Raw genomic sequence first — 26077 nt, 5'->3', positions numbered from 1 at the left:
GCCTTCCTTTCTATAACATCATAATCTTTTTATCTTTTGGTTTGTTTGTTTGTTTGTTTGAGCCAGGTTCTCACTCTGTCACCCAGGCTGGAGTGCAGTGGCATGATCATGGCTTACTGCACCCTTGAACTCCTGGCATCAAGTGATGCACCTGCCTCAGCCTCCCAAAGTGCTGCGATTACAGGAGTAAGCCACCATACCCGTCCGTGTCATAATCTTTTTTACCTTCTCTATAGCATCTCTTTTCTACAAGCTCCTACAAATAAGGACCATTTGATGTCAAATACTTTAACCTAGTGTAAATTAAAGTCCACGTTACACCTCCTAGTCATTTACATTTTTCTCGTAGCTCTAAAATAATTGCTAAATAAAGGACTTTGTCTTTGGTTAAAGGAAGTTTATATAATCACACTCACAGAGGAGGAATATTTTGAGGAACCAGTTATGGCCCTGCTGGTGCACTTGACGTTTGCATTCTCTATAGGCAGTCACAGATGAGACTGGCAGTAAGAATGAGTGATCAGGCACAAGACATTCAGTCATTTCATCTAGTGAAGACCGAAAATGCGCAATATCCTTTGCTTCCTAAGCAAAGAAATATGTGATAAGGAAAATTTCAATTAGGAAAAAAATCTAAAACTTTGTAATCATGTTTTATAGAGAGAAAAGAGATTTACTGGAAAGAGGAAACAGAGAGCTTCATCACACAGCTAAGGCAACAGAACTAATACGTGACCAGAACTTTGAGTTAAACATTTTTGTATCCCCACAACACCTGAATATAATATCTCACAGAGGGTCAGTACACAGCATTTGCTGATTGATCTAGCTGAGCCCAGGTCTCTCAGCCTCTAGTCTAGTTATTTCTCTGCACTCAGAATTAACTGAATCTCCTTACGTGAGTGTCCTTTCAAAAACAAAACTTGATATCCTGGTTTCTACAGGTCCTTCTTCCATTGGTTTGGATTTCTCTTTGCATGGATTTGAGCATCTCTATGGGATCCCACAACATGCAGAATCACACCAACTTAAAAATACTGGGTAAGTGAAAACAAGACTTCTTATGGGAGGCTCTGGTTTCTGTATTGAGATGATTTGAAAACATTTTGTTAGCTGTCTGAGCCAGTGCTAATATGTACCAGGCCTTTTCCTCCTTTATATTGCTTGTGGATATTTAAGAACCCTCCTTGAATGATCACTCAGAGCAGTGGTTTTCCTTTTTTTTTTTTTTTTGAGACGGAGTCTTGCTCTGTTGGCCAGGCTGGAGTACAGTGGCACGATCTTGGCTCACTTCAACCTCCACCTCCTGGGTTCAAGCAATTCTCCTGCTTCAGCCTCCTGAGGAGCTGGGACTACAGGTACCTGTCACCACGCCTGGCTAATTTATTTTGTATTTTTAGTAGAGATGGGGTTTCACCACATTGGCCAATCTGGTCTCGAACTCCTGACCTTGTGATTTGCCCACCTTGGCCTCCCAAAGTGCTGGTATTACAGCTGTGAGCCACCGTGCCTGGACGGTTTTCCATTTTTATTTATTTTTTCTATGGTAAAATTAGATAACTGTAAAAACTATAGTACTGAACCTAGAAATACAGAAGAAGTAAAATTACGGAGCTGCTGTGATCAGAGTAGAGGGAAGATCTTTATCCCCAGGTTTCACTTCTACCTCTCAAGGCCTTTTATGGAACCCTAGGAGAATATATTGTGAAAAATCACTGACCTAGAAAAAGTCTTTTACCAAAATGGGAGAGTGAGCCAGAGAATGGAATGATGTGGCATCTGGTCACCTTTAGTTCCCTCAGGGATATCATGTCAGACTAACACTGTAGACAAATAGATGCCAGAGGCATCAGATTAAGAGGAAACAAAACCAAAGAGAAACAGAGTCTGATAAGGTTGCCAGGTTCAGGTGCTGTTTACTTTCAGGTAGGCATAGTGACAAGTCCAGCAGAAACTGTGCTGCTCTCACACTGATTTGAGCTCTGTGCTGCCTCCCCCAATTCAGTTCCCCATCTTCCCCTGCTAAGCACTGTGGAAGCCTGTTGGACACAATTCTTTTAACTGCAGAGAAATACTCACAAAATTCATCAGTGGATACTTACTGTGTGCTTGCTGTTGTGGAGTATTCATTGGAGAGAGTCCTCCACTCAAAGGATATTTAGGCCGGGCACAGTGGCTCACGCCTGTAATCCCAGCACTTTGGGAGGCCGAGGTGGGTGGATCACTTGAGGTCAGGAGTTTGAGACCAGTCTGGCCAACATGGGGAAACCTCATCTCTAGCAAAAAATACAAAAATTCGCTGGGTGTAGTGGTGCGCACCTGTATCCCAGCTACTCAGGAGGCTGAGGTGGGAGAAGTGCTGAACCTGGAAAGTGGAGGTTGCAGTGAGCTAAGATCGTGCCACTGCACTCCAGCCTGGGTGACAGAGTGAGACCCTGTCTGGAAAAAAGAAAAAGAGATTTAGAAAAGATGTGTAAGATGTGATTGTATGTGCTAATGTCACAGGAAGTGGTGCCAAAGGAGTCAAGGGAAGAGGACCACATTCACCCAAGTTGGGTCAGGAAATCTTTAGGGAAGTGGCAAGACTTGAGCCTTCAAAGATGCATGGGACCTAAGTGTTTTCAGAGAAGAGTAGAGCTATTCTATTTATTAATATTAATAATATATTTGTGATGGTAATTGATGATAATCTTTGTGTTTCAGTGATGAAGATGCTTACCGTCTTTATAACCTGGATGTCTATGGATACCAAATATTTGATAAAATGGGCATTTATGGTTCAGTACCTTATCTCCTGGCCCACAAACTGGGCAGAACTATAGGCATTTTCTGGCTGAATGCCTCAGAAACACTGGTGGAGATCAATACAGAGCCTGCAGTAGAGGTGAGCTATGGATCATGGCTACATGTCATACTTAAAGAAGAAGCAAAACCACTGCAGTGGAGTCATAGCTATCATCTTTGTAGTGGCACTTCTCTGCCACCAAAAGCTTGACAGTATAATCAGTGAATATCAGTAGTATCTACTAAAGGAACAGACTGTTACTTATATATGGCTGGATGTTGCAGGTTAAAGGGAAATTTCTCAAATTTTTATTCCGTTCTTTTTCCAGTATACACTGTCCCAGATGGGCCCAGTTGCTGCTAAACAAAAGGTCAGATCTCGAACTCATGTGCACTGGATGTCAGAAAGTGGAATCATTGATGTTTTTCTGCTGACAGGACCTACACCTTCTGATGTCTTCAAACAGTACTCACACCTTACAGGTATTTGCATGGAGAAGTGCCAATTTCTTGTTCTGTTATACATCCTATATCCCATGTGTTACTACTGTAAGTTAATATTTGTTGCACACTGTGTAGAATTTATAACTTACCCAAGCATTTTAATTAGCAAGCATTTCTGTTCCCATCCTCATCCCATTCAGTTAAGTAAAACATTGCACTGCGTCTAGAATGCTCCACTGTCTAATTCCTAATACTTACCATCTGCTTTCCTTGGAGCTTTTAGCCCCTGGGCTATCTCTACCTTTATCTCAGATGACCAGTATCCCAACTTCAACTTTTCTATGTTTTCTTCTCCATTAAAATATGCAACTGGCTTTAGCATGAGAGCATTTTATTTTAAAAGAATGCAAGCTTTTCTCTAAGATCAGAAACAAGACAAGGCATTGCATTTTTACCACTGTTTTTCAACATTGTACTAGAATTTCTAGCCAGAGAAATTAGGCAAGAAAACTAAATAAAAGACATCAAAATTGGAAAAGAATAAAAAAGATTATAGGAGATGATATGATCCTGTATATAGATAATCCCAAAGAATCCACAAAAAAATTACTAGAGGTAGTAAATTCAGCAAAGTTGCAGGGTACAAGATCAGTATATTAATCCGCTCTCACACTGCTATGAAGAAACACCCGAAACTAGGCAATTTATAAAGAAAATAGATTTAATTGGCTCCTGGTTCTGCAGGCTGTACAGGAAGCATGACTGGGGAGGCCTCAGGAAATTTAACAATTATGATGGAAGGCGAAGGGGAAGCAGGCACATCTTACCTGGTTGGAGCAGGAGGAATAGAGGGAGGAGGTGCCACACACTTTTAAACAACCAGATCTTGTGAGAAATCACTATCACAAGAACAGCAAGGGAGAAGTCCGCCCCCATGATCCAGTCACCTCCCACCAGGCTCCTCTTCCAACACTGGGGATTACAATTCGACATGAGATTTGGGTGGGAACACAAATCCAAACCATATCAATCAATAACGAAAAAAATTAGTTCTGTTTCTATATACCTTCAATGAACAATCCAAAAAAAATTAAGAAAACAGTTCCATTTACAATAACATCCAAAAGAATAAAATACCTAGGAATGCACTTAACGAAGGAGGTGAAAGACTTGTACACTGAAAAATATAAAACATTCCTGAAAGAAATTAAAGAATGCCTAAATCAATGGAAAGACATCCCTTGTTTGTAGGTTGGAAGGCAATGTTAAGATGGCAGTAATACAGAAAGTGATTTACAGATTTACTGCAGTCCCTATCAAAATTGCAATGACTTCTTTTGTAGTAGTGGAAAAGCTGATCTTCCATAGAATTGTAAAGGGACCTGAATAGCCAAAACAATCTTAAAAAAGAGAAACAAAGTTGGAAAATTTATACTTCTGATACGATGTAGCTGTGTCCCCACTCAAATCTCATCACGAATTCCCATGTTGTGGGAGAGACCTGGTGGGAGGTAATCGAATCGTGGGGGCAGATCTTTCCCGTACTGTTCTTTTGATAGTAAGTCAGTCTCATGAGACCTGATGGTTATAAAAAGGGGAGTTTCCCTGCACAAGCACTCTCTTTGTCTACTGCCATTCACGTAAGATGTGACATGCTCCTTCTTGCCTTCAGCCACGATTGTGAGGCTTCATGTGGAACTGTAAGTTCAATTAAACTTATTTCTTTTGTAGATTGTCCAGTCTCGGGTACGTCTTAAGCAGATTGAAAATGGAATACAACTTCTCAATTTCAAACTTACTTCAAAGCTGTGGCAATCAAAAGAACATGCCACTGCCCAGACACAGTGGCCCATGCCTGTAATCCCAGCACTTTGGGAGGCTGAGGTGGGTGGATCACTTGAGGTCAGGAGTTTGAGACCAGCCTGACCAACGTGGTGAAAACCTGTCTCTACTAAAAATACGAAAATTTGCCAGGTGTGGTGGTGGGCACCTGTAATCCCAGCTACTTGGGAGGCTGAGGCAGGAGAATCGATTGAACTCACGAGGCAAGGTGGAGGTTGCAGTGAGCCAAGATTTTGCCACTGCACTCCAGCCTGAGTGACAAAACAAGACTCTGTCTCAAAAAAAAAAAAAAAAAAAAACGTGCTACTGGAATAAGGATAGACATATAGACCAGTGAAATAGAATTGAGAATCTAGAAATAAACCCATACATTTATAGCCACCCAAACACTGGGATTACAGGCACAAGCCACAGTACTTTGTCCATGTCACCATTATAATTTCAATAAAGGTTCATGACCATTCGATGAAGAAGAAATAGTCTCTTGAGCATATGGTGTGAGACAGTTGGATATCTGCTTGCAAAAGAATGAAGTTAGACTCCTATATTCAAAATATGTTATATGTATATCATATACAAAAAAACTAACTCAAAATGGATCAACTGTATAAGAGCTAAAACCATAAAACTCTCAGAAGAAAACGGGTAAATCTTGGTGAACTTGGATTTGGCAATGGATTCCTAGATATGACAACAAAATCGTGAGCAATAATGACAACAAATATGTGTTAGAATTCACTAACATTAAAAACTTTTTTGCATCAAAGAACATAAGAAAGTGAAAAAGCAACCTACAGAATGGGAGAAAATGTTTGCAGATTGTGTATCTGATATGGGTCTCTTATCCAGAATACATGCAGAACTTTCTACAACTCAACAACAAAAAGACAGGCTGAGCACTGGGCCCATACCCCTCATGCTTGCCTGCTATATTTATTGTCTGCCACTGAGGGCACATGCAACCCCTAGACCACAACCAAACAGTGACCCAGACTGCCACAGCCACCTTCTGGCACCATATCACAGAGCAGGGGCCCCAGGCTGCAGAGAAAGAGCTTGCAGGGCTCCTGGATAGAACTGCACTTTGGCAATGATAGGAAGGGGAACAGTGCTCCAATATCAGTTTCTGTTTATAATGGTGACATGGGCTGGACACAGTGGCTCACGCCTGTAATCCCAGTGCTTTGGGAAGCCTCCAAAGTACTTCTTTGAATTCAAGTAATCCTCTGCTTTGCTTCCCAAAGGAAGGCTGCAGTGAGCAATGTTCACACTACTGCTCTCCAGCCTAGGCAACAGAGCGAGACCCTATCTCTAAAACAAACAAACAAAAAAAAAATTAGTATAATAGTGACATGGAAAAAATACAGCTGGATGCTTAAAATGAATTTGAATTTGGACAGAGTAGCTCCAAAAGTTCTATGACAGCCTACCTCTTTCACAGACATTGGAGAAAAATAGCTCTCAGTCTGAGGAAGATACTGAGAGAAAGAAAGATGTTGAAAGCATCTTGAAGAAAAGCTCAGGTTGGATATGGGATTGGTCAAGTTGGCCAGAAAATATTCCCCACAAGGAGTTCCTCTTTGAAGCACTTGAAGCACACAGCTACCCAGCATGGAATTTAAAGCCTGATGAGGAAAGGGGGCATTTTCTCAGCAGAATTTCTGAAGAGTTTTGCTGCTGTCTCATCTGGTGGCCATGGGATTGGGGATCTATATTGGAAGGCATCTGACAACTACCAACACCTTTTGATGAATAATTTGAATCCAGCTTTGTGCATATAGTGGGGATTTCTGTCTGAGCTTGTGACACAGCTAACTCAGGAGCTGTTATGGTCCTTGGGTGGCTGCTTCACTTGTTTTTATTTGTTCTGTAAATACTGCTTTCCTAATTTAGTAAATGAAAGAATAGACACTAAAATCATACTGACCTATACTTATACCTATAGAATCAGTTAATAAGGGTGTCAGACTGTTTAATATCTACTGTAAACAATTTGGCAGTGAATTTTCTTTGGGTATTAGATATAAATATGTAAGTATAGATGAGGCTTCCACTCTAGTTTTGAGAGTGGGTGTGTCTACTGGTGTTTGGGACCAGGGTGAGCTCTTCCATCAGTAGCTCCTCAGTAGCACTCTGGGGAGAGCTTCCCTGGCTTTGCCCAACAGTTACCACCCCATTCCTGCCTACCACCTGCCAAATTTTTGTTGAAATTACTCCACTCCCATTCTCTTTGTTTTTGTGGCTTGCTTTCTTTTTTCTTTACTCAGATTTTAGTGTGACTTTAGGAGGGGAAGGAGATACATGCAAGTGGTTGACCAGAAGTCCTTCACATTATCAGTAAACATTTTGATAATAATTTACTGAAATTTCTTCCCAACTTCAGTCTCTTTACCTTCAAGTGGGTCCGAATGCTGCACCCTGACTTAATTTTTCTTAAATATAGATCTGCTAAGATTACATCTTGCCAGACACTTGATGGCTTCTCATAAGACAAGATTCAGAATTCCTAACCTCAATTACAAGGCCCTTGACAATCTGACCCTATTCAGTTTCATCTTCTACTGGTCTTTCTCACACTGTGACACCCTGGAATATTTATTTTTCTGTAAACCTGTCATGTACTTCTCTGCCTCTGTGTTTTTTCTATTCCCTGTGCCCCGAATGCTCTATCTATTCTTCCTATCTGGTCTATTCCTACTTAGTCTACAAGGTCCAAACCAGGTTTTATCTCCTCTGTGAAGCCTTTCCAGACCCTATACTTCACCGCAGGCAGAATGTATTAACCTCTCCGTGTTCTGGTAGCACTAGACTGATACATTAACCTGGTAGTTATACCTCAGGGCGAGCACTTTATTTACACTCCTGCCTCATTGGCCAGGTTGTCACTTCCTTAAAGGCGAGGTCTATGCTTTCTTCTCCTTGATATTCTAAGCATAAGCTCAGTGCTGAATACTCTGTAGACATTCAGGAAATGTTTATCAAATGAATAATGCTCATTGTGGTGGCAGTTGACTCAGTTGTCATCTCCCTCTTTTAGGCACACAAGCCATGCCCCCGCTTTTCTCTTTGGGATACCACCAGTGCCGCTGGAACTATGAAGACGAGCAGGATGTAAAAGCAGTGGATGCAGGGTTTGATGAGCATGACATTCCTTATGATGCCATGTGGCTGGACATAGAGCACACTGAGGGCAAGAGGTACTTCACCTGGGACAAAAAAAGATTCCCAAACCCCAAGAGGATGCAAGAGCTGCTCAGGAGCAAAAAGCGTAAGGTAAAATAAGCCAACATTTCTGAACCTTTTAATTACAGAGTTTTAAAAAATGTTTTAAACTTGCCTTGGCACATCAATGGTGGAGAAACATCTGATAAAAAATGGCTGTGAAAATAGTAGATTCAAATATAATTGTCACTGTGATAAGAGAGAAAATGAATGGTGAAAAGGTGATGACCTCATCCATTCCTGGCTTAGTTATCTAGGTCCCCATAATGAAGAAAGGGTCTAGCATTTTCAGTTCCGTTTGTTGTGGCCGCCCTGTAGTAATATGATCCCCTCACTCAAAATTTGGTTTCCATGTCTCAGTTGGTGACACCACACATGCACCAAGGGTAATTAAAAAGTTTATTACTCATATAATGAGAATTTCTGGGGAGAGCAGGGGTGGCTCCCAAGCCGATTTGAAAATGGCTTGAGAGAACTGAGAAAGCAAATTGACTCAATTTTTATGGTGGTTAGCAGGTGGGGACAGGGCAAGGGCTCTTGCATGCAGGCTGAGGCTTAGATAGTTTGAACCCCCTGCTGGCACCAAAGGAGGGAGCACTAGAGCTTTATTTGTTGGCTTGTCCAGATACGGGCAGAAGGGTAAGCGGGGAGTAGCAGGGCTTGAAAAACCCTTAACAGTCAAATATCAAATATAATATCAAATTCTTTATTACACTGTTTTTCATGCATGCTTCCTTGGTGGACTCCAGCTGTCAATCTGGCCAAAAAAAGAATAGAAATAGAAAATGGGGAGGGAGAGAAGCCACTGGAACATGTATAATGCTGTTTTCCAGTTCCAGGAGTGGTGGTGGTGGTAATAGCAGTAATGAAAAGATGGAAGGAGAGAAAAAAATGGAGAGAGGAGAAGTGGGGTGAAACCCTATGTGTATCATGTAAATGAATAAAGTCCCTCTCCTTGAAAGTAAGGTTGACTTTTCAACCCATTCCTTTGACCTCCCCACCAGGCTTTTCACAGATAGCCAGAGCCAATCCATTTAACTCCTGATTTCCTAATTAATAAATAGCTACCATATATCAAGCTATTATGGGCTAGACAATATAATAAAACACATTATTTCATCCAGTGATGACAAAACTGTAAGGTAGGTCTTGTTACCCCATATTTTAGATGAAGAAGGTGAGGCTTAGACTGGTTTCAAAATTTATACAAAGGCACACTGTGAATAAATAGCAAGACAAGAATCTGAACCCTGGTCTGCCTGACTCCAGCTCTTCTGTCCTTAATAAGTAGTTATTTACCGAGGAACCTTCAAGATGCTATACTAGTGCTGAAGAGTATACAGAGATGAGCTCCTAGTGGTCTTACAGTGAGTGAAGAAAAGGCAAGTATCCAGCCACAATACAGGGAAGTAACATAAGGGCCAAAGAAAGGTCAGGGTAGGGGACAAGCCAAGAAAGAGAAGATTGTATCCTCAAGACTTAAGCAGGGCTTTGTTTCAGAGGTGCATTTTATTTTATTTATTTATTTTTATTTAATTTTTTGGGGGGACAGAGTCTCGCTCTGTCACCCAGGCTGGAGTACCATATTGCAATCTTGGCTCACTGCGTCCTCCACCTCCTGGATTCATGTAATTCTCCTGCCTCAGCCTTCTGAGTAGCTAGAATTACAGGCATGTGCCACCATGGCCAGCTAATTTTTGTATTTTTAGTAGAGACAGGGTTTCACCATGTTGGCCAGGCTGGTCTTGAACTCCTGACCTCAGGTGATCTGCCCACGTGGGGCTCCCAAAGTGCTGGAGTTACAGGTGTGAGCCACCATGTCTGGCCTAGAAGTGCATTTTAGATGAGCCCTGAAGGATGCCCCTAACTAATGGGTAAGCAGGGAGAGGGAAGAGGGCAGTGCAGCCAGAGGAAGGAGCATTAAGGGTGTTTGGAAAGTAGTGCACAGGCAAGGCTGACAGCAAGGCATGTGAGGGTTCTAACAGTGGAGGATCTGACCAGAAAGGTTGGGACCTTTTTGTAAACTACTTTGTATACATTTGGAAACATTACAAATTTTTGAATAAGGGGTTAATATCCAGAATATATAACAAACTCCTACAACTCAGAAACAGAAAAACAGTTAAAAAGTGGGCAAAGAACTTGAATAGACATCTCTCCAAAGTAGATATACAGATAGCCAACAAGCACAAGAAAAGATGCTCGGCCGGGCACGGTGGCTCAAGCCTGTAATCCCAGCACTTTGGGAGGCTGAGACGGGCGGATCACGAGGTCAGGAGATCGAGACCATCCTGGCTAACACGGTGAAACCCCGTCTCTACTAAAAAAATACAAAAAACTAGCCGGGCGTGGTGGTGGGCTCCTGTAGTCCCAGCTACTCAGGAGGCTGAGGCGAGAGAATGGCGTAAACCCGGGAGGCGGAGCTTGCAGCTCACTGAGATCCAGCCACTGCACTCCAGCCTGGGCGACAGAGCGAGACTCCGTCTCAAAAAAAAAAACAAAAAAACAAAAAAAAAAGAAAAGATGCTCAACACCACTAATCATTAGGGAAATGCAAACCAAGACCACAGTGAAATCCCATTTTACATAATTAAGATGACTACTATTTAAAAAAATAAATAAATAAATAACAAGTGTTGGCAAGGATGTAGAGAAATTGGAATCCTTGTGCACTGTTGGTAGGAATGCAAAATGGTACAGCTGTTATGGAAAACAGTATGATAGTTCCTCAAAAATTTAAAAATGGAATTACTGTATGATCCAACAATTCCACTTATGGGTATATACCCAAAGGAATTGGAAGCAGGAACCTGAACAGATATTTATACACCCATGTTTATAGCAGCATTAGTCACAGCAGTCAAAAGGTCAAAGCAACCCAAGCTGCTTGGGTTGCAGCTCCCTTGACAGATGAATATGTAAATAAAATGTGGTGTATACATACAACAGAATATTACTCAGCCTTTAAAAGGAAGGAAATTCTAATAGATACTAAAGCATGGATGAACCTTGAGGATAAATGCTAAGTGAAATAAGCCAGTTACAAAAAGACAAATACCGCGTGATTCCACTAATTTGAAGTAATTGGAGTAGTCAGATTCATAGAGACAGAAAGTATTATAGAATGGTAGTTGCTGGAGCTGGGAGGAGGGAATGAGAAATCATTATTTAATGAGTATAAAGGTTTAGTTTTGCAACATGAGAGAGTTCTGGAGATTGACTACACAATATTGTGAATGTGCATACTTAACAGTACTAAACTGCACACTTAAGAAAAGGTTAAGATGGTAAATTTTATGTTATGTGTATTTTACCACAATTTAAAAATTTAGGCTGGGTGCAGTGGCTTACACCTGTAATCCCAGCACTTTGGGAGGTCGAAGTGGGCGGATCACCTGAGGTCAGGAGTTCGAGATCAGCCTGGCCAATATGATGAAACCCTATCTCTACTAAAAATACAAAAAAAAAAAAAAAGTTAGCCCGGCATGGTGGTGGGCACCTGTAATTCCAGCTACTTGGGAGGCTGAGGCAGGAGAATTGCTTGAACCCAGGAGGCAGAGATTACAGTGAGCCGAGATCATGCCACTGTACTCCAGCCTAAGTGACAGAGCAAGACTGTCTCAAAAAACAAACAAACAAAATTTAAGAAAAAGTTTGAGCAATGAATAATTAAACTTTAATATTCAGGACTGATAAGAATAGAGATGAGGAAGGAGGATTAGATGGTGTTCTGGCCAAATAAAGTGTTATTGAGGCCCTAGACTGGTGGAAGTGATGGTATTATAAAGTCACGGAGAGATGCTAGAGACGTGACGCTGTGGCTTACAACTTTTCTCAAATCTCCTTCCTAATATGCCTGCACCACTAGGCTTGGGGACTTCATTTGTTTTTAACATGTTATTCTCTTAGTTTCTTTAATGTTTGCTCATATCAATGTTATCTGAGCATCTAAATGTCTAGGGAGCACGTACCCTGCCTACTTAGTTCTCTATGTACAGTATGCAGCACCCATCATCATGGACAGATAGACACTTAATGCTATTTAAAGAACATCTATTGGTTAGGCAGCAATAATTATAAAAGAGCATTGGCCTGTTTTGCTTTTGTTTTTGTTTTTTTCTTTTTTAGAGATGGGGTCTTGTTCTGTCACTCAAGCTGGATTGCAGTGTCATCATCATGGCTCACTATAGCTGCAACCTCCTTAGCTCAAACAATCCTCTTGCTTCAGCCTCCTGAGTAGCTGGGACCACAGGTGGACACCATCACGCCCAGCTAATTTTAAAATTTTTTTGTGGAGACAGGGTCCCACTATGTTGCCCAGGCTGGTCTTAAACTCCTGGCCTTAAGCAATCCTCCCACCTTGACCTCCCAAAGTGTTGGGATTGCAGGTGTGAGCCACTGCGCCTGGCCAGCATTGACCCAGTTTTGCTATCAGTTGAAATTCTTATAAGCACGTGAAAGGTTATAGGGTTTTACTGGTGTCTGAAATACTTATTTTGTTTTTGTTTTTACTTTTGTGTCTGAAATATTTCAATACTAGTTGTAGTTGTTTGTAAAAATTGAGCCCCCAAACTATGGTGAAAACATATACATGAACATTTATCTTACATAAAACTGATGAGACCTCCAAACCTTCATGTCCTGACAGCTTGTGGTCATCAGTGATCCCCACATCAAGATTGATCCTGACTACTCAGTATATGTGAAGGCCAAAGATCAGGGCTTCTTTGTGAAGAATCAGGAAGGGGAAGACTTTGAAGGGGTGTGCTGGCCAGGTATGAAATCACTTTATACACTTATTATTTCCACTTGTTCTGTCCCAATTAATAAAGGCTGCATAGTCCTCATTCTGCTCCCTTGTAGATGTCTTCTGCTCCTCTAGCTACATTTTAAGCGTATAATTTAAGGAAGAGATAGTATTGCCTTCTTTTATATCTTTCATAACACTTGGTACTGTATGCTTTGTATGTATTTATCAATCAATAATTGAATGAATGAAAAATAAGCAAACCTCAGTGGTATGCTGTTTCTCTAAGCAAACAGTGGTAAAAAGTTGGGGAATAAGAAAAGCAGAGGAGGAGAAAGAAAAAAGGGGGTTCTGCAAGCTCTCTCCTTGTAATTGCTCTTCACCCTTTTAGCCCATAGTTTTGGCTTCCCAGGCTTTCATGAGTGACCTCAGCCACCCTGGTGACTATGAATTGTTCATTTCAAAAGTTAATAAAAGTTATTAATTTAAAGCCTTGGTAGAAACTCCCCAAAGACAAAAGGAAAATCACACACTGTTTAGAAATAGAGATAAAGAGTCAGCACTCTCTCTTATAAATCCATGCACTGTAGAGAAACCCTGTACCTTTCTTTTTTTCCCTTTATATCCCTTGAACACACTTATCTGTTCTCTTTAAGAACCAAGAGATCACTGCAGGATATTTACCATCCTTACTTGGGCTGCCTTAGGCCATCAGTAAGGGACAGGCTCCATCGTGATGCTTGTGCATTGGCATTCCCCTGGGCCTCTGGTATTGAAAGATCTAGTGATTGTCACTGGAGCCCAGCATTGCCTTCATTCACTTCTCAACAGACCATGCCTGTGTCAGCCAACTTTCATGTTTATGTAAGATGCCCATTTCCCAGCTCTCACATCTGGTATCTTCTTTACAATGCATCTTACTGTGAGGACCACTCTTCTTGACAGGCGCCCTACTGTTCTGCCTCCACAGGTCTCTCCTCTTACCTGGATTTCACCAATCCCAAGGTCAGAGAGTGGTATTCAAGTCTTTTTGCTTTCCCTGTCTATCAGGTTGGTTTTTATTCCTTTGTTCTTTTCTAGTTACCTGAAAGAGTGAAAGAAGCAGAAAAAGTGATTAAATAAAACTATTCTTTTTCATTGAGTAGCTTTTCATATATAATGCTTTTATTAAAAGGCAAGTATGGCCACCACATTACAGACTCTGGGGGTGCTGGGAGAGGTGCCATATGCATAACCAAATGCACAAAAGCTGTGATTTTTGACCTCTATTATAATAGACTCTATGATATATCAAAGTACTTTATAGCAGAGGTTTATTATATTTTCAAATTGCTATATTTTTTTATATAAAATTGTATTCTATAACTGTTATTTAAATATGATGATACATGTGAAAATATCTTACAACATATTTGTCATTAAAAGTGAAGTGTGATTTTTAAATAATCTGATAAGAACCACAGAGAAAACTGGAGAGGCCACATCTGGAGAACTGTTTTCAACCAATGATGATGATATTAATGATGGCAGTGATGATGATGATGATGATACCTAATGCAAATTGGGTACTTGCAGTGTGCCAAGCACTGTGCTAAGGATTTTATGTGCATCATGCCATTTGTCTTCATAATAACCCTCTGAAGTTGGAACTATAACTAAATCTAACCCCATAGATGAGGAAACTGAGAGACACAGAGAAGCTTAAAAACTTGCCGAAGTCACACATCTAGTAAGTGGTGGAACCAAAATTTGAACTCAGGTCTGTTTGTCCACTAAGCCCAGCTTTTAACCACTGAACTCTAGTTTCTAGCATCAAGTATTAGGGCACTAGTAAACAACTTGTACAGGGATAGACAAGCCTTGGGCCAAATCTGGCCATGCCTATTCATTTCCCTATTATTTGTGGCTGCTTTCGTACTACAATGCAGAGTTGAATAATTGAAAAAGAGACCTCATGGCCTGCAAAGTTGAAAATATTTACTATCTGTACCTTTACCAAAAATGTTTGCCAATCCCTGCCTTAGATGGTTCTAAAGGAAAGATACGGTAGTTAAATATTTGGAAATCATTTACCCTTATTCATAGAAGTACACATGTTTAGAAATAAAGATTAAAAAACAAAGAAACAAAAAAAACAAGTAAGCCACCTCCAGGCATTTGAAAGACTTTCGTGTGGGCGAGGTGACAGATATATTCTGTGGGGTCTCAGAAGGTAAGCTAGGTAGGCTCTGCAAGAGGAATATTATGTACAAAGAGCAGGATTTTTGGAAAATAATGGAATGAGCTGCCTGAGGGACTTCCTGTCTTTTTAGCTATTCAGTCAAATGCCAAAAGATAAGGGATCCTAGAAAAGACCAGGGATTCTGCAATACCATGTTAACTAGATGACTCAACTGTCCCTAAATCAAACAGTTCTGTGTAGAATACAAACTATAGATCATGTTAACAAACAGGTATATTGGTTGTCAAGTCTTTCAAAGTATTAGAGAGAAGGTAGACTCTTGTCATGTTCAGCTGCAGCTGCCCTTAGTTAAGAGTTGTAGCATCCGATGAATGAGGAAGAGCCCAATTGTGAACATTCACCACCTTCCCCATAGGAGTCCTGCATGGAGGTCTAATGAATTTGCCAGGCAATATATATTTCACAGACAACACAGGGCAGCACTCTTTTATTCATCAGCAAATATTGATTGAGATCTGTCTATGGGCCAGGTATTATTCTAGATGTTTGGGATTGATTAATGAACAAAACAGACAAAATGTCATGCCCTGTGGAACTTAAACTCTAGCAGTGGAGCAGAGGACAGAGCATAGATAATAAACATAATTTTTAAAATGAGGTAGGAAAGAGGAATGGTGAGAGCTATTATATAGACATCATCAATGTAGGAGTGTCATGACCAAGGTTTACTTCCTAGGGATCTACGGACATCCTCTTCCTTTGGAATGACATGAATGAGCCCTCTGTCTTCCGAGGGCCAGAGCAAACCATGCAGAAAAATGCCATTCATCATGGCAATTGGGAGCACCGAGAACTCCACAACATCTACGGTTTTTATCACGTAAGACATCCAAAAAGAAGTAAATTGGGCTCATGTGACCTGCCTTTTGGCTGAAAGTCGTTTGCTTTATAATATAATGGCTATCCTCTACTGTTCATTTCTCTTTGTGTGTCTTTTCTGATAGTTGCAATGAGTGTTATGTAGTAGCCAATACAAGACTTTTTATTATTTCTCCCTTTGCTTCTTTTCTTTTCCTGATGAACTTTTAAATATTATGAAATTAATTATAACATAAAACCTCTGCCTCGATAGGAGCCCTTAATAAGTGGCACTCACTGGCTACTACCTCAAACTTTTATTGATGCAAGCAGTGTATAAATATGTGAATGAAGGTAATTAAAACAAGTGTTTTAAGATTTCACAAATATCTACATACAGCAAGTCTTGTATTCACACTGGAGGAGCAATATTTAGAACACAGACACAATTTCAATAAGTATACTTTAAAAATGTAGAGCCTTCCTTAAGTGCTTAGCTTCCTCAATAAAGGTAGTAAAATTATCTTTCATTTGCCAACTACGTCCAAACGACATGGCAGACACTTGCCCTCATGTATACCCATGGTTCTTTGTTATTTTCAACTTGTGACTGTATTCCTATAGCCCTCTCACCTATTGGTATTTTCCAGTGGGAGCTTTTGGCTAAATATAAGCCTAGTTTTCAGATAGTATGTGTTTGCCTCTGTAACAGCCTGTTGCAGTAACTGTAGGCTGCTTTAGTTAGTAAGCTTTCTTATATAGGTCAGGGCCAGTCATTTAACCTCTCTGAATCTCAGTTTTTCCCGCCAGTGAAAACTGTCTCTCAGAGGTTGTTACGTAGATTATATGAGAAAATTGTATTAAGTGCCTAGCAATAGTAAGCACCAAATAAATGCTAGATGACTGTTTATTATTATTTCATTGCTATTGTTAACCGAAGAAAATTTTCCATTCTTTTAATAGGGGAATTTAGAGTAGTTTCATTATACCGTGAAACTTAATTTGATGGATTTATTTTAATATTTTCCATTTCATGCTCCTGCCTACTGTTTGCTTTCTGTATTTTAGATAGCTTATTGAGGATGTCTGTACAAATCCAATCATCTCTTTGAAATTTTTCTTGTTTGGTGATATAGCAAATGGCTACTGCAGAAGGACTGATACAGCGATCTAAAGGGAAGGAGAGACCCTTTGTTCTTACACGTTCTTTCTTTGCTGGGTCACAAAAGTATGGTAAGGAATGGCTCATATCAGACTTAAAAACACATTAGCAACTTTTTTTTAACCATTTATAGAATGTGATGTTACTGTGTTGATACCTTCCTTTTCTTTTTTTTTTTTTTTTTTTTTTTTTCATTTTTTCATTTGTTTGTTTGAGACAGAGTCTTGCTTTGTCCCCCAGGCTGGAGTGCAGTGGCACAGTCGTGACTCACTGCAGCATTGACAACCTGGGTTCAAGCAATCCTCCCACCTAAGCCTCTTGAGTAGCTGGGATTACAGGTGCACACCACCACGCCCGTTAATTTATATATGTATATGTATTTTTTGGTAGAGACAGGATTTCACCATGTTGCCCAGGCTAGTCTCAAACTCCTGGACTGAAGCGATCTGCCCACCTTGGCCTCCCAAAGTGTTGGGATTACAGGTGTGAGCCACCACACTCAGCTGATGCCTTCGTTTTCAGTAGCCATTGGTCAGGCCTTTGATTGTAGACAGTGGTATGCCCTAAAGTATGCATTTTGTCCTGTAAGACAGAATAAACACATTTTAGTCCTTTGATACTTGTTTCCCACTGAAGAAATGGGCACTTAATTGTTGGGAGAGTAACTTCTAAGTATTCAGTTTGCTGGGATAGTCATCTTCCATCCTGTCTCTTTGATTTATCAAAGCCAGGGAGATACACCTCTAACACATTCCATTAACCAAATGTTCCACTTAGCAATGTGGCTTAAAATAGACCTGGCTGTTGCGTGTGGTCAGGGTCATCTATAACTGGATGCAGTTTACCAGCCAATGCAGATCTGGTTCAACTTAACCACCCTGTGGCAGGAAGGCTATTTTAAGTCCCCTGGCCTTGCATAAACAACAAAGAACTAGTTTAAAGAATCCAGCCCTTACTATACTGTGGACATTATTAAGCCTCCCACTCCACCCCTGAAAACCAGGCCCTGTGGCATTCTGGAAAGGGCCAAAATATTACAATCTCAGCAAAGATTCATATACAGAGGTATTCAACACAACAGTAGTCCTTGAAACAAAAGTAAGAAAGAAAATCTAAATACATAACAATAAGGGAATAGTTATAAAAGTATGGTATAGCAACATGATAGATTATCGTGAGGCTATTTATGTTTAAAAAATGTTTTTCTTGTTTTATTTTCATAAGGCTATTTTAAATGGTAGCTTTAATTGCATGAGAAAATGTGATATGATAAATTAAAAAAGGAATGCCTAAGTGTTTATAATATCCTAATTTTGTATTGATATATATTAGATGTACATATTTTCAGGATATGTGTGACAATTTGATATGTTCATATAATCAAATCAGAGTAATTGGGATATCACCTTAAATATGTATCTTTTCTTTATGCTAGAAACATTTAAATTATTCTCTTTTAGCTTTTTTAAAATGCACAATCAAGGCTAACTATAGTCACCTTACTGATCTATCAAACATCAAGTCATTTCTTATTATCTCAATTTTATAAAAGATAAATGAAAGATAGTAATTTAAATACATATGTAGGTAGATAGGCAGACAGTTAAATGTAAGAAAATGATAATATTTGTATAATTTATATAAATATATATATTTGATAATATCAAAAAGAAAATATAAAAAGATAAAAAACCTTGGTGATTTTGAGTGATTTTCATTTTTTTCTTTTACCTAACTTTATTTTACAAATTGTCTACAAGTATCATTTTTAATCACAAAAGAAGTATTTTTAATGAAAACATTTACCAGCAACAGTTAAAAAAAAGGTAACAGAAGATTTGAATATTAGGTTATTGTTGATCTCTTATGTTGCTCCATTGCTTAGCCTGCAGTACTCTGTGTGAAGCTATCAGCTTTGCTTCATTGTGTAGCAAGACATTACAGGAAACACTACTTTGTTAAGTCATATGCGATGATCAATAGCCATAGAGACCTTCTAACTAAACAATGATATGAGACATGAAAATATCTGCATGTTTACGTGAGCTTTCTTGATGAGAATGTCTCCATATGGATTTCAAAATCATTATGTAGATACATACATATCTCACTTGAAGTCAAGAGGAAATTAGAATACTTTTTTAAAAGAACAATCCCTGGAAAATATTTTTTTGGGCCAGGCGCAGTGGCTCACACCTGTAATCCCAGCACTTTGGGAGGCCTAGGCGAGTGGATCACCTGAGGTAAGGAGTTCGAGACTAGCCTGATCAACATGGTGAAACCCTGTCTCTACTAAAAAAAGAAATTAAAAATTAGCTGGGCATGGTAGTGTGCACCTGTATTCCCAGCTACTAGGGAGGCTGAGGCAGGAGAATCACTTGAACCTGGAAGGCAGAGGTTTCAGTGAGCAGAGATCGCACCATTGCACTCCAGCCTGGGCAACAAGAGCAAAACTCTGTCTCGAAAAAAAAAGAAGCCTTTTTTTTGGTCAGGAGCAGTGGCTCATGTCTGTAATCTCAGCACTTTTCTGAGGCAGGTGGGCAGATCACTTGAGATTAGGAGTTTGAGACCAGCCTGGCAAACATGGTGAAACCCTGTCTCTACTAAAAATACGAAAATGAGCCAAGCATAGTGGCACGTGCCTGTAGTCCCAGCTATTCAGGAGGCTGAGGCAGGAGAATTGCTTGAAATTGGGAGGTGGAGGTTGCAGTGAGCCAAGATTGCACCACTGCACTCCAGCGTGGGCCACAGAGTGAAACCCCATCTCAAAAAAAAAGAAAAAAAGAAAAAAAATTTTCCTGGCCATAGGGCAGCCTAAAATTTCTATGAAAGATTAAAACAAAAATAGCTACCAAAACTATTTTAGTAGAAGATAGACAAAAGTGCTTCAGGAGTAGTATATATTTAGTAAAATAAGATTTTCCCTTTTATGGCTGTCTTTGGTGGTATATAATCTCTCATCACAAACTCTTAGCAACTCTTCAGTAAATAAGAACAAGAACACTGGCTTAGGCATCCGAGTGCCTGGGCTCAAATCATGCCTCTGCCACTTAGTAACTGTGTAACTCTGGGTAGATTGTGTATCCATTGCTTGCTATACTTCCCTCATCTGCAAAATTGAGTTTATAATAGCGTTTATCTGATAGGATTGTTGTGATTATTAAGTAGGATAATACCAGCAAACTATTTAGCATAACACCTGGCTCAGTGTGGGTTAAATAAATGTTAATTATTGTTATTGCTACTGTTACTATGTCTCCGCTTTATGGCCTGTAACCCTTCTCTCGAAGTTTTTAGGGTTTTCTTTGGGAGCAGGGGGTGGTGGAGGTGGGAGGAAATAGGTACATAGATCAATGGAACAGAGTAGAGAATCCAGAGTATCCAACACATATGTGATCAATTGCTTTGCAACAAAGTTTCCAAGGCAATTTAATGGAGAGATTATAATTTTTTTTTCAGTAAATGGTTCTGAAACAACTGGATATCTGTGTGGGGAAGAAAAATGAAACTACACCCCTGCCTCATACCATATTCAAAATTAAACTAAAACATCAACTCATTTTTTTTTTTTTTTTTTTTTTTTGAGACGGAGTCTTGCTCTGTCGCCCAGGCTGGAGTGCAGTGGCCGGATCTCAGCTCACTGCAAGCTCTGTCTCCCGGGTTCACACCATTCTCCTGCCTCAGCCTCCCGAGTGGCTGGGACTACAGGCACCCGCTGCCTCGCCCGGCTAGTTTTTTGTATTTTTAGTAGAGACGGGGTTTCACCGTGTTAGCCAGGATGGTCTCGATCTCCTGACCTCATGATCCGCCCGTCTCGACCTCCCAAAGTGCTGGGATTACAGGCTTGAGCCACCGCGCCCGGCCAACATCAACTCATTTTAAAAGCTGAAAATACAAACTAACTTCTGGAAAAAACATAGAATAAAATCTTTTTGTTTGTTTGTTTTTTTTGTTTTTGAGATGGAGTCTCACTCTGTTGCCCAGGCTGGGATGCAGTGGCATCATCTCAGATCACTTTAACCTCCACCTCCCTGGTTCAAGTGATTCTCCTGCCTCAGCCTCCTGAGTAGCTGGGATTACAGGTGCCCACCACCACACCTGGCTAACTTTTACATTTTTAGCAGAGACAGGGTTTCACCATGTTGGGCAGTCCAGTCTTGACATCAAGTGATCCTTGCTTCTCGGCTTCCCAAAGTGCTGGGATTACAGGCATGAGCCATCGCATCTGGCCAGGAGAAAATCTTTATGGCTTTGAAATAGACAAAAATTTCTTAGAAAGAACACAAAAAGCCTGAATCATAAAAGAAAAAAATGACAAATTAGACTTCATCACAATTTTAAAATGCCCTTTCAAAGACATTGGTAAGAAAATGAAATGGCAAGCCACAGACTGAGGAAAAGAATATTTGAAATATACATATATAGGTATATCTGCCAAAATACTTGTATCCAGAATATATAAAGAACTTTTACTAATCAATAAGAAGAAGAAAGACAACCTACTTTAAAAAACAACCTGCTTTAAGAGTTGGTTTTCTGAAATAAATAAATAAATAAATAAATAAATAAATAAATAAATAAATAACAAAATAGATAGACTGCTAGCTAGACTAATAAAGAAGAAAAGAGAGAAGATCCAAATAAACACAATTAGAAATTACAAAAGAGAAAATCTAGGAGAAATGGATAAATTCCTGGACACATATACCCTCCTAAGACTGAACCAAGAACAAATTGAATCCCTGAAAATACCAATAACAAGCTCCAAAATTGAATCAGTAGTAAAAAGCCTACCAACCAAAAATAGCCCAGGACCAGAGAGATTCATAGCCCAGTTCTACCAGATGTACAAAGGAGAGCTGATACCATTTCTACTCACACTATTTCAAAAAATTGAGGAGGAGGGACTCCTCCCTAACTCACTCTATGATGCCAGCATCATCCTGATGCCAAAACCTGGCAGAGACACAAAAAAGAGAAAATTTCAAGCCAATATCCTTGATGAACATTGATGCAAAAATCCTCAAAAAAATACTGGCAGACTGAATTCAGCAGCACATCAGAAAGCTTATCCACCATAATCAAGAAGGCTTTATCGTCAGAATGCAAGGTTGGTTTAACATACCCAAGTCAATGTGATTCATCACATAAACAGAACTAAAAACAAAAACCACATTATCATCTCAATAGATGCAGAAAAAGCTTTCAATAAAATTCAGCATCCCTTCTTGTTAAAAACTCTCAGCAAACTAGGTACTGAAGGAACATACCTCAAAATAAGAGCCATATTTGACAAATCCACAGCCCACATCATACTAAATGGGCAAAAGCTGGAAGCATTCCCCTTGAAAACTGGCACAATACAAGGAAGCCCTCTCTTACCACTCCTATTCAAAATGGTATTGGAAGAAGTCCTGGCCAGAGCAGTCAGGCAAGAGAAAGAAATAAAGTGCATCCAGATAGAAAGAGAGGAAATCAAACTATTCCTATTTGCAGATGACATGACTCTGTATCTAGAAAACCCCACAGTCTGAGCCCAAAAGCTCCTTAAGCTAATAAACAACTTCAGCAAAGTCTCAGGATACAAAATCAACATCTAAAAATCATTAGCATTTCTATACACCAACAACAGTCAAGCCTAGAGCCAAATGAGGAACATAGTCCCATGCACAACTGCCACAAAAAGAAGGAAATACCTAGGAATACAGCTAATCAGCGAGGTGAAAGATCTCTACGATGAAAACTACAAAATACTGCTCAAAGAAATCAGATATGACACAAACAAATGGAAAAACATTCCATGCTCATGGATAGGAAGAATCAATATTGTTGAAATGGCCATACTGCCCAAAGCAATTTATAGATTCAGTGCTATTCCTGTTGAACTACCAATGACATTCTTCACAAAACTAGAAAAAAACAATTTTAAAATTCATATGGAACCAAAACAAAAACAAAAACAAAAAGAGCCTGAATAGCCAAGGCAATCCTAAGCAAAAAGAACAAAGCAGGAGGCAATATACTACCCAACCTCAAACTACTACAAGGCTGCAGTAACCAAAACAACATGATACTGGCATAAAAATAGACATGTAGACCAATGGAAAAGAATAGAGAGCCCAGAAATAAGGTTGCACACTACAACCATCTGATCTTTGACAAAGCTGACAAAAACAAGCAATGGGGAAAGGACTCCCTCTTCAATAAGTGGTGCTGGGACAACTGGCAAGCCATATGCAGAAGATTGAAACTGTACTCCTTTCATATACCATATACAAAATTAACTCAAGATGGATTAAAGACTTAAAAGTAAAACCCTGCCGGGCGCGGTGGCTCAAGCCTGTAATCCCAGCACTTTGGGAGGCCGAGACGGGCGGATCACGAGGTCAGGAGATCGAGACCATCCTGGCGAACACGGTGAAACCCCGTCTCTACTAAAAAATACAAAAAACTAGCCGGGTGAGGTGGTGGGCGCCTGTAGTCCCAGCTACTCCGGAGGCTAAGGCAGGAGAATGGCGTGAACCCGGGAGGCAGAGCTTGCAGTGAGCTGAGATCCGGCCACTGCACTCCAGCCTGGGCAACACAGCGAGACTCCGTCTCAAAACAAACAAACAAACAAACAAAAAAGTAAAACCCAAAACTATATAAAAACCCTGGAAGACAACCTAAGCATTACCATTCTGGACATGGGAATAGGCAAAGATTTCATGATGAGGACACCGAAAACAATTGCAACAAAAGCAAAATGACAAACAGGATCTAATTAAACTGAAGAGCTTCTGCACAGCAAAAGAAACTATCAATAGAGTAAACAGACAATCTACAGAATGGGAGAAAATATTTACAAACTATGCATCTGACAAAGGTCTAATATCCAGCATCTATAAGGAACTTAAGCAAATTTACAAGAAAAAACAAACAGCCCCATTAAAAAGTGGGCAAAGAACATGAACAGACACTTTTCAAAAGAAGGCATACATGTGGCCAACAAGCACATGAAAAAAAGCTCAACGTCACTGATCAATAGAAAAAAAAAACCAAAACCACAATGAAATACCACCTCACACCATTCAGAATGGCTATTACTAAAAAGTGAAAAGGTAACAGATGCTGGCAAGGTTGCAGAGAAAGGAGAATGCTTATACACTACTGGTAGGAGTGTAAAATAGTTCAACCATTGTGGAAAGGAGTGTGGTGTTTCCTCAGGTAATTAAGAACAGAACTACCATTTGACCCAGCAATCCCATTACTAGGTATATATCCAAAGGAATACAAATCATTCTGTCATAAAGACACATGAGCGTGTTTGTTCACTGCGGCACTGTTCACAATAACAAAGACATGGAATAAACTTAAATGCCTATCAGTGGTAAACTGGATAAAGAAAATGTGGTACATATACACCATGGACTACTATGCAGCCATAAAAAAGAATGGGCTATCTTGCCTGTGATCTAGTCTTTGATTTGTTTCTTTTTTATTAAATTTATTTATATATATGTGAATGAGATCATGCCCTTTGCAGGAACATGGATGGAGTTGGAGGCCATTATCCTTGGCAAACTAATGCAGAAACAGAAAACCAAATACCACATGTTCTCACTTAGGAGTGGGAGCTAAATGATTAGAACACATGGACACATAGAGGGGAACAACAGACACTGGGGTCTGCCTGAGCATAGAGGGTGGGAAGAGGAAGAGGATCAGGAAAAATAACTAATAGGTATTAGGCTTAACATCAGGGTGACAAAATGACAAAATAATCTGTTTACCGACATAACACACCTGTGCATGTACCCCTGAACTTAAATTTTTTAAAAAATGAGCAAAAGATTTCTGTAGACACTTTACAAAAGAAGATACATGAAGAGGCTGGGCATAGTGGCTCAAGCCTCTAGTTTTAGCACTTTGGGAAGCCAAGGCAGGTGGATCACTTGAGGCTAGGAGTTCGAGACCAGCCTGGCCAACATGGTGAAACCCCATCTCTGCTAAAAATACAAAATTTAGCCAGGCGTTATGGTGCACACTTGTAATCCCAGCTACTTGGGAGGCTGAGGCAGGAGACTCACTGGAAACCCTGGAGACAGAGGTTGCAGTGAGCAGAGATCACAGCACTGCACTCCATCCTGGGCAAGTGAGAACATGACTCCATCTAAAAAAAACAAAAAACCCACATGTATTATATGCAAGTTATATCTTAAAATTGATTTTCAAAGAGTTCCTCCTCTATCCGACCTAAACTGTACTTCAAAAATCAGTGCAATTTCAGAATATTTTCGTAGAATGCTTGTTTTGTAGATTTTAATAACTTTTCACATTAGAAAATTGATACTTTTCATTGTAGAAAATTAGAATTTATTTATTTTAAGGCAAGAAATTGGTTTTCCTTTTCATTAAGTTGTCTTTTACAAATAAGGAATCTACATAGGAAATTGAACGCATGGGTTGATTTGTGATTTTAATACATTGTTGCTTGTGACCAAAGGTGCTGTGTGGACAGGTGACAACACAGCAGAATGGAGCTACCTGAAAATTTCTATCCCAATGTTACTCACTCTCAGCATTACTGGAATCTGTTTTTGTGGAGGTAAGATGAGTCCTTTGAGGCTTGAAGTGCAAGAAAATAAAAAGTGAGGGTGTTTTCATCAAAGCAGATTACAAATCCCTTCTCATTAGCTGTTGTGGGCAGACATAAATGTGGGAAAGAGAAACTGTGAGAAAGTGAAGAGGAGCGGATTAGAGGGGAGAGTGAAAGGCTTGCCTCAGAGCTATTTCTGTCTGGTCTGTGTTGAGGACATGAAATCAAGTTGTCGGAAAGGGAGCCAGAGCCATCCTC

General features: G+C 39.9%; 1 protein-coding gene and 1 pseudogene across 1 annotated transcript in view; both read left to right on the top strand.

The window, feature by feature from the left end:
* Window positions 1–26077, top strand: part of LOC113219493 (neutral alpha-glucosidase C) — an 86298-nt gene that overhangs the window by 44332 nt on the left and 15889 nt on the right. Inside the window, exons 9-17 of the mRNA XM_026447847.2 lie at window positions 945–1041; window positions 2704–2884; window positions 3114–3267; window positions 8108–8343; window positions 12941–13067; window positions 14010–14089; window positions 15958–16101; window positions 17216–17312; window positions 25727–25828. Of these exons, the coding sequence (XP_026303632.1) occupies window positions 945–1041; window positions 2704–2884; window positions 3114–3267; window positions 8108–8343; window positions 12941–13067; window positions 14010–14089; window positions 15958–16101; window positions 17216–17312; window positions 25727–25828 (1218 nt within the window). The remainder of the gene's footprint in view (window positions 1–944; window positions 1042–2703; window positions 2885–3113; window positions 3268–8107; window positions 8344–12940; window positions 13068–14009; window positions 14090–15957; window positions 16102–17215; window positions 17313–25726; window positions 25829–26077) is intronic.
* On the top strand, window positions 3276–6819 carry LOC113219837 (annotated as a pseudogene).

This window comes from Piliocolobus tephrosceles, unplaced genomic scaffold (genome assembly GCF_002776525.5).
Source record: "Piliocolobus tephrosceles isolate RC106 unplaced genomic scaffold, ASM277652v3 unscaffolded_108, whole genome shotgun sequence".
NCBI lineage: Eukaryota > Metazoa > Chordata > Mammalia > Primates > Cercopithecidae > Piliocolobus > Piliocolobus tephrosceles.
Note: the sequence above shows the minus strand (reverse complement) of the source record. Positions and strands in the feature narration are given on the sequence as shown.